Genomic DNA, 9,823 nt, shown 5'->3' with positions numbered 1-9,823 from the left:
CATTTTTCTTTCTGTTTTCCATGGCTTGACATTCCATCTAGTTGGATATTGATGTGTGAAGCAACCATGGTATGATGGATTACTTCGGTGATAGAACCAGGCCATTGAGAATTGACGTATTTGGCCATCTCTTTTGGTAATCCTGCACAAAACTGTTGCTTTTTCTCAGAAAAGTCTATCTTCTGAAAGACAGTAGCCTTGAGATGTAAATCCCAAAACTTTTCTACATACTTGTGAATAGACTCATGAGAGAGAAGCTTCAATATGAGCCATTCATAAGAAGATAATTGACAAACATGGGAGCATCATCATTAGCACCTTCATGTGCAAAATCAAAGCTATCAATGTTCATTCTACTCTCTTGGTTATTGTCAGCCATGTTAACAAAATTTGTGTACGTACTTAGTGTATGCTTTGGTAATTCAAGACCTTAGTTGCCACTCCTCTTAGCCTTTGAAAATTGGCTCTTAGGTATCTACACCCACGGCTCAAAGTGGTTAATTATAGAAAGTAGTGGAGTGGGTCTAATATTGCAGAGTTGCCAGGGCTAGCTCCTTTTGGACTTCTTATGGCTCAATAATGGTAAAGCCATAGGCAAGTCTAAAAAGACTCCATTATTAAGTCCAAATCTCCTGAGGTGTGCACCATATCCCACATTGTGGGCTAACATAATCGATAATAGATCCCAGTCCCACTTACCCTAATATAATTAACAAAATCAACGATTTATAGGCTACTTAAGGACCTCTCTTTTGAATCAAGAAAAGAGAAACCAAATGCTCTGATACCAATGTAATGGAATTGGCCTATAAATTTGAGAGTAGCAGAAATAGAGAGAGTACTTTTGAGAAATTACTTTGTGAGCATAGCGGGTGAATATAATTGAAGCTAGCAACATAAAACATAGCATTTAGTAAACTTTCCATGAACAATACTTTTCCAAGAGAGAGAATTTAGAGAACATGACAACAGCTGAGGACCGGATTTATGTGGAGCTGGTCCCCTTTCCAATAGGCATTTGTATTATGGTTTCTCGCATCAAGAGAGACTTGTTACAATACAATCTTTGTGTTCCTTGTGACCTAGCTGATGCAATGAAGATGGAAAGCTTCATGCATCACGAGCATAACATAAACTTTGTGGAAAGCATTAACTATTAAAGCCTCAGTCCCAAGACCTCAAACGCCTTCGAAGGTGGAGAGAGCTAGCATGGAATAAGGGTAGGAAAGAGGAAGAAGAAACATTTCATAGGAGAAAGAACAAGTTCCTCACTTATCATCACTCTTCTTGATAGCATACATAATATCATAGTAATGAAGATGGAGAAGATGGAAAGCTTAAGCATTGAAGCATGGCTCTTGGTTGGATTTGCATTCCATACCCAAGAGTGTTGGTGTAGGCTCTAAACCTCTTTACTTGCTTGGAGAAGGAGAGGGAGCTCTTGCACTTTGCACTTCAAACAATGAGAGTGTGTGTGTTTGTGTGTGTGGGAGAGAATACCCCCTAATCAGGCCCCCTCCTTTCTTTGGTCGACCCCCCCTTGTAGCTCATGCTTGAAGCTCATTGGACCCCTCCAGGCCTAGCCAATCACAAGCAAGAGTCATACCAAGCAACAAGGGTAGCCTTGGGACAAGTTTCCCCCTTTCCCCTTTGAGAGAAAGGGCTTGATAAATGCTAAAACAATTAATTAATTGCACTAAGTTATGATTGGACCCCTTGGAAGGACAACCAATAGGCTTTAGGCACACCATGAGGGTAACCTAGCTAGGGGCTTGACATGTGTCCTACTTGCCTCTTGGGAAAGGGGTGCCCTTTGGGGGAGAGAGTGGTCAAGCAACCCCCCCCCCCCCCCCCCCCCCCCTTTCTTGCATGGCTCACCCGCTCCTTGTAGGGATTCATTTTGACTTTTGTGCCACCTGAAGCCCCTCAGCCTTTGGCCTAGTTCTCACCACAAGCTTGGCCCTTAAGCCCCTCAAGCTTGGGCTGGGTTCTCACCTCAAGTACAGCCCTAGTATCTCAAGCATGACAAGCATCTCAATCATCAAGCACCTCAAGCATCAAGCATGACAAGCACCTCAAGCTTGGGCCGGGTTCCACCTCAAGCACAACCCTAGCTTACCTAAGGTCAAAGTACTTTTAACACTAACTATTATTGGTCTTCAATGAAGCTAACCCTAAGGTCTTTATGCTCCATTGGTTAGCCTTGCTCTTTGATAGACCACACCTCATTTGGACCCCTTTACCATTGGTCTTGTGTTGAAATAGATCCATTAAGCACATGTCTATATCCTAACCCTTGTTCTTGTTTATTTTCCCACATTAAATGATCAGTTTAATATGAGAAAATCATTTGGGTTGGTTAGATATTAGATTTTATGACAAGAATTATGGGCCCTTGTGTTTTGTAGAGCAAGAGGGTACTATGAATTGGGGGAATTGATTGTATGACAAGCTATCTGGTGAATTTTATTTGTCAAATAAAAGGAAGGCTTAGAATGATAGTAGATTGGTTGCATACCTGGATGGTTTATTTAGTTTTCTTACAAAGTGCCAAATATTGAAGGTCATTTAGAGGTGCAACAACAACTTGAAGCTGCTAACGAGGCATTATTGGTAAAGAAGGGTCAATTTTCAAATCAAAAAGTGGATTTAGCAGCAGGGTTGGGAGATGATTCAAAGAAGTTGGAATCCTTCAAATTTTTGGTGCAGGCAGGATACACAGAAGAAGAGGCCTTTAAGTGTGTGTAGACTCTAGAAATGGTGCATTCTATGAAAAAGCTAGATTTTTTTGTTCCTAATCTAGAGGTGAAGGAGCAAACACCAGCCAAATTGGGTAAAGTTTTTACTTTGTCAAAAAAGAGAAAGATGAGCACTGAAGACTTGAATGTGGCAAAGCAGTTGAATTTTGAAGGTACATCAACTAAAGGGGTTCAAGAGAGCATCTTCATTGAGGATACAAGCATGGGTGTGAAGATGTTAGTAGAGGTTCAAAATTTTCTTAGTAAGCAGTAAACACAGTTTGAGAATCAGATGCAATCAGTGGAAGAGTCAGAAGAAGCACAGGTACTACTACAGGAATAGAAGGAAATAGTGCAGGGTTTGAAATTGGAGTTGGAAGAAGTGAAGAGCAAACACAAAGAACTGGTTCAACAACTATTGGGAGTGAGCTATCTACAGTTAAAATGTCTTTGAGAATGTTCAAAGAATGGATCTTATCACTAGAGGAAAAGGTAAAAAATGAAATGGAGCATTTGGCTAGAAAGAATGCAGAACTACAGGTTCAGAATTTGATGTATGATTAGAGATTGAGCCCATTGCTGGATTTGCTGGGTCAAGAAGAGGTACATGTCAATGGGGTGTTGATGTCTAAAGAGGGTGTGCAAGTACTTAAACAACAAATGGCCGATGGTATGCAGGAGATGGAAATCTATGAGATAAAGATTGACTATTGTGTTAAAGCATCCATATGACTTAGTCAAAACTGGTTTTGTCACTAGTCATGAATCTAGTCTAGTGAAAGAGGTGGAGAAACTCAAGAAGGAAAGAAAGTATTGGATAACATAGGTGCAGGAATATAAAGCAAAGGAGATGGAGAAGAAAGTACTTGAGGAAACGAATCAAAGTGCAGATCAAGGTCAGCATATTCCAAAAAAGGGGGAATCTTCAAAGAGACCAGTGCAAGACAAGGAAGAGCAGGAGAATGAGTCAAAGATGAATTCAGATCCAGTTGTGCAAGTAGTTGAAATAGTGCTAATTGAGCCTCCAGTACCAGCGGTGGATAATGCTGATCAAGTTGAGGTTCCTATGCCTGATTTTGAAGATTGTGATCTTGTTCATGAAGCTATGGAGAAAGAAGTGTAGGTCTAGGTATATTTAGAATGAGCAAACTATGTATATTTTTGACTCATTTTGGGAATTTTGTATCTTGATCAAGGGATATGTAAGTTCGAGTCGCATTTCTTGGAAATCCACCATCACGGCATGCCAGGTGTTGAAAGGGGTATTTTCTAGTCTAAATAATGCTCAGTTTGGAATATTGCTTAGAAACTCTGTTAGGTCAAAATGTTGCTTAGTTGGATGTTACAATTCGGATTTTTGTTAACTCGAATATGTTATGCCAACAGATCTTGTTGGATAGTTATAACTATCATCTTGTAGTTATATTTTTGCACTAATTATGTGAATGGGAAGCTTTAGCCATGGTATTCTTTGGTCTGTTTGATCTTTCTCTATTCTCCTGTTTGTTGACTCTAAAGTTATATGTCTATGTTTTCTAGAGTTTGATCATGGAGTGAGTGTCTATTCTTTGTTTGAGAGCATGTGTGAGAGAGAGATCTATGTATTGTTTGAACCCCAATACCGAGAGAGATAGAGATAGAGGGGGGGGGGGGAGAGGGGGGGGGATGAAGATATATATATATATATATATATATATATATATATATATATATATATATATATATATATATATATATATAGAGAGAGAGAGAGAGAGAGAGAGAGAGAGAGAGAGAGAGAGAGGGATATAGAGGAAAGAAGGAGAGAGTGAGAGAGAATTAGAGGGATTGCAAGATAAAGATAGAGAGAGAGAGAGGTATGTAGATATGTCTACACATATGTGTATGTGTGTGTGTGTGTAGGCACCAAGCAGGGGAGCATAGCACCCAATAACCGAACGCTTCCTCTTGGGTATAGTCCCTTTTTAATCATGGCTTTGTAGTCTTTGGTCCACTAATATATGGATTACCACAACGTACCCTTGGTTTTACCACGATTGAGATTGTGATGATATTCAAAGAGGTGCCATTAGACTATTGGCACTACTAGCACCTACTTAGGTCTAATAGTATATGTGTATGCATGTAGATATCTATCTATGTGAGTGAGTGTGTATGTATGTATCTATGTGCGTGTGTATGTGTGTATATACATGTATGTAAGCAATATGTATGCTTCTATATACGTATCTCTATGAGTGTGTGTGTGTGTGTGTGTATGTATGTATGCAAATATGTATATATATGTGTGTGTATATATATGATAGAGATTGTGTGTATACATCTCTTTGTAGACTAGGTGTAGATTAGGTATACATTTAGGTGGAAAAGTAGAGGCGTATAGATTATGTAGCATTAAGGTGTACATAAGGATGTATAGATTATGTAGTATTAAGATGTAGATAAGGACGTATAGATTATGGCAAAATCTCTGCAAAATTAGGTGGTGAGAGAGAGAAAGAGAGGTATAGAGAGAAAGGGTTGGGTATAGACATGTAGAGGTGTGTAGATTATGTATAGGGAGATTAAAAATTGGCTAGATCCTAATACTTTCCAACTAAATTTTTGTAGATGTTGGCCACCTGTTTGACATATCCAATGCAGTCAAATTGAGCCCACACACATGGCCTTAAGACATGCAATTTTTATGCACAAAATAAGTCCAACGAGCAAGTAAACATGATGTCAAAATCCAATTTTGACAATACCCAATCACGCATAAGTGATGCACTATGGCCGCACCTCACCCCCTAGCCATAGAGCTAGTTTTGACCTAGAAGGGTGAAAAACAATATACACATGCACATGAGGCATCCACATCCATTAGTGAGGTTCCATACATCATATGAAATCATTCCATCAACAAAAACATGATGCAAAATAGCCCTTTCACTTTGATCAACCATAAACCATAACATCACATCTATGCGAAAAAGAACTTTTTGCCATTTTTAGGTGCATGCACAACATACAAATGAAAGTATTTAACCTCAAACCAATGCATCAATCTTGGACCCATAATATACTAACACCTTATCACATCACTTTTCCCATATGAGACTCATGCAACACACGGTAACACAAAAAGAAAGCCATTTTACTTATATCTGCTTGTACGATTCGCGTTGGATAACCATAATACCCCCATATAAGTTGATGGACATCAAAAATTTGAAATCAACTCACGAAAACAAACCATAAATCATACATGAACAGCTCATCCAACTCACAACGTCATATGTCACTCCCTCTTGGTAGCACCCCTGCGCGTGGTACCCATGTACATGGAACTATTAATAACTCACACTCACAAAGTGATCTCAGAGATCTAAATGCATTTATGAGCGAGTTTAATCAGGGTTCTGATTTGGCTAAGTGGGCTCGATCATCCGATGAGTCTATATAGTGGTTCTCCAAGGAGCATGGGGTTCAAAATTTCTTTTTCTTCTTCCTGCAAATGAGAGAGAAGATCTTATGGATATGGTGATGGAGTGCTTGCACCACTCTGTATAATAGATATCTATCTCCGTTCGGTAGTAGATGCAACTGTCGGCACTCAAAATTGAGGCTTGGAGGTCAATTTATAGGCATTGTTCCCAAGCCAAGAGGTAGGGCTACCTCTCAGCCCAGATTAGCCCCCAGATTTTTGGCAACTTTGTTAAAAACATGGCCTTTGCTTTTGACAGTCAACTCTCCAATTTTCCTTCAAATTGACTAATTGGATAGTATCTTGGCAACTATTGTGACCATGACTAGACTATGATGCATCGTGATCTCCCGACATAATTATGACTTTCCTGTAGTACTACCCCGGTGTATTTACGGTGTCACTTTTTATAAAAATAATTTTCGTAGAAATCCCGTTCTTTTACGAATGGTCATTTTTAAATTCGATGGTGATAAAAAAATAATATTTTTATATTTAGGTCATCCTAAAAAGCACGTTGCTTTTCAAAAATGCTAAAAAGCACAAAAAGCTAAAAATAGAGCAAAAAGAAAAAAAAATCTAAAATTGAACCACGGGTCCCCTCGTCCCACTGAAACAAAAAAGTGGGCTCGATTTTCACTAAAAAGCACTTAAAATCATGCAAAGCTAAAAATAGCATAAAAAGCGTTTCAAAAGTAATTTTCTACAAAATTGAACCATAGCTTACCTCGGACTCGTAGATTAAGAAACCATCCTTCCTTTTTGCGAAAAAGTACAAAAAACATGAAAAAACTATTTTTAAAAAACGGATTGTTTCAAAATTGAACCAAACATTTGTCTCACCTATCAAAACATGAAAATGACCTTGATTTTCACTTTAAAAAATTATAACACTGCCAAACAAGCATTCTAAACATTATAACACAACCAAACAAGCATTCTAAACCAATTTTTTTTGAAACAAACATTAGAATCTGTTTTTATCATTTTTAAAAGAGACCCAAAAATCGAGGATCTTACATCCTCTCACACTTGAAAAATCTGAAGTGTACTCACCTCGACATGAAATCTGATTATTTTAGACTCATTACACCATCACGTTCCCAAGTAGCATCTTGCTCAAGATAAGTTGACCATTTAACAAGGTGTTCAATAATGGTCCGATTACAAAGAAGCTTAATTCTAAATTGAAGAATCGCTTTAGGGTATACTTCTAAAGTTCCATCAATGAAAGTAGCCAATAGAGAATCATCAAGAATGTGATTTGGATTAGGTACATAACTCTTAAGTAGGCTGACATAAAAAACATCATGTACCTTTATATGTGGTGGCAACAAGAGTCTGTAAGCTTGATCAATAATTCTCTCCGTGAGCACAAAATGTCCAGAGTATCTGACATTGAGATTCTTACATTTACCTATTGATAAAGAGCTAAGTTTAGGTTTCACTCTCAAAAATATCATACCTCCTTCTTCAAAGAGTTGAATAGATCGTTCTGGGTCAGCATAACTTTTCACTCTGGTATGGTCTATGAGCATATGGTTGAGCTCCAAGAATAAGATCTAATGCATGATCAACTTCACGCTTATTAGGAAATACATCATCGAATTCTGTCAGCCACTCGGGTTTACGTGTTTGGCTTCTTTTCTGTAGGGTTAAGATTTACTACATAAATCATTTTATTCTTTTTAAGACCTTCATTATTTTGGTAAAGTTCACTAGTTGAAGATTAGGTTTCCCTCATTTCTTGGTAATTGTAACTTTGGAGTTTCGATCATTGATGAAAGTTAGTGAAGCACTTTTGCAATGTATTTGAGCATCATTGGCCTTAAGACAATCCATTCCTAGAATTCTATCATAGACTCCTATGGTCAAGACTCTAAAATGAGTTGAAGTTTTGTGGCCATCCAAAACAAAATTCAAGTTACCCACTAAAGTAGAAGACTAAACCTTCCCACATGTAGCTAGAAAGGGTTGACGGTTGAAATTATTCCCATTTTTGTTGTTGTTGTTGTTGTTTTCGTTTTTGTTGGGTGGTCCAGTTTGCACAAAATGTGGATCCCTTGTCTAAAGTTCCCTTGGTTTTGAGGACATCTCTAATTTTGGTTGAAGTTCTGCTGGTTGAAGTTCTGCTGAGTGGATGGCAATCTAAGTCTAAATTTTTGAAGTTTTGGGTTCATAATTATCCCCCAATCTTGTGAAGCTTGAATTATTGAATGGGCAATCTCCAGATTGATGGTCAAGATCAAGACAAGTATAACATATATGATCTCGCATGGCCTTCATTCCCAATAAGTTTTTCCTTCTTTGTTGTGAGTTCCTAGACCTTTTTTCCTGCTCAGAACAAGGTCTTCTGATTTCACAAATAAGAGCAAATTCAGGTTTTTACTTCCCACTATTTGATAATTTGAGCTCAATAGGTTTGAAGGACATTCGTAAAGCTGGTAAACCATAGACTCTGAAATCCGGTCTTCATAGGATTATGTAACCCTAACAAGAATCGTGCTACTTTGACTTCCTGAGTCAATCTTGATGAAGCATATTTGACAAGAGTCTAGAAATGCTTATAATATGACTCCAGGATTCTAATTCCTTGAGTGATAGTTCTTTTTTAGATGAGTCTTCAAATAATCCCAAGTTGTTGCATTAGGGTCAACATTATTCTTAGTACAATGGTCTCTCCACCAATGCTTGGCCATATTTTCTAACTTGAACTTACCAATGATAGCCTTGTTCTCTGTAGTTGAATGAGCCAAATCAAAGTAATCAGCCATACGCTCAATCCAATCTTCAAGAAATTTGCCTACATCTTTGTCTTCCTTGTTAAAATTTCGAGGTTAAGACTTGTGGAGCATAGCATCGATTCTCTATCAATGATTGTTTTTTGAGGTGCAATTGGCACATTAGCATTTGTAGACGTCGTGTTTACTCTAGGAGACATGGTAACTTACTGCACCATATCAACTAAGATCATTCTTAGTACAATATATCCCACTTTGCTCAAAGTTCCTCTTGAAGAAATAAAATAGACAATTGGAAATAAGACAAGAGAGTAGAATAAATAATAACAAATGAGTTAAATCAAGTCTACATCACCAAAATTTTGAGGTTCAAAAATCTACAATGCGTCTCATAAGTTGTCTCATAAGTCTTTAATAAATCCTAATGGATCTAACGTAATGTACTGTATAATAACCATTGTGACATCCTTCAACTAATGGATCACAGTGGTCCCACTTTTGAAGTATGGATGATGGGTTGTCCTAATAATCCTTTGTGATATTTGGCTAAAACATTTCCTTTTTGACATGTGAGTCGTACCACTCCTACGTGAGTGAACGGTTGGTCACAGGTACTTCCATTTTGTTGTGAAATGTTGCATTTTTTTAATTGAAGCAGTCATCATAACAAGCAAAGTCCTTGGGAGACTCATCTGGTGTATCCCATCCATCAGTGCTTTGTATGCTTACACTCCCTTACAGTGTGTAGATGGAGGTATTGCAAGCTTTGACATTATAGTGAGGATGCCCCAATGATGCTTTGGAAGATGTCCAAGTGAACAAGTGTTGGACTATCAGCAATGTGCGAGAACATTTAGCCTTTATAGATTTTGAGGACC

At 38.0% G+C, this 9,823-nt stretch overlaps 1 protein-coding gene across 1 annotated transcript; it reads left to right on the top strand.

The window, feature by feature from the left end:
- Positions 1-3,588: 3,588 nt before the first annotated feature.
- LOC147449828 (uncharacterized) lies at positions 3,589-3,861 on the top strand. The gene has a single exon (XM_086522704.1). The coding sequence runs from the start codon at positions 3,589-3,591 to the stop codon at positions 3,859-3,861; it is 273 nt and encodes a 90-aa protein (XP_086378830.1).
- The last annotated feature ends 5,962 nt before the right edge of the window (positions 3,862-9,823 follow it).

This window comes from Adiantum capillus-veneris, chromosome 10 (genome assembly GCF_014529385.1).
Source record: "Adiantum capillus-veneris isolate H3 chromosome 10, ASM1452938v2, whole genome shotgun sequence".
Classification (NCBI taxonomy): Eukaryota; Viridiplantae; Streptophyta; class Polypodiopsida; order Polypodiales; family Pteridaceae; genus Adiantum; species Adiantum capillus-veneris.
This window is presented reverse-complemented; position numbering and strand designations above follow the sequence as displayed.

Coding starts and splice junctions, on each gene's coding strand:
- LOC147449828 (XM_086522704.1), top strand. CDS start 3,589: ATGGAGAAGAAAGTACTTGAGGAAACGAATCAAAGTGCAGATCAAGGT.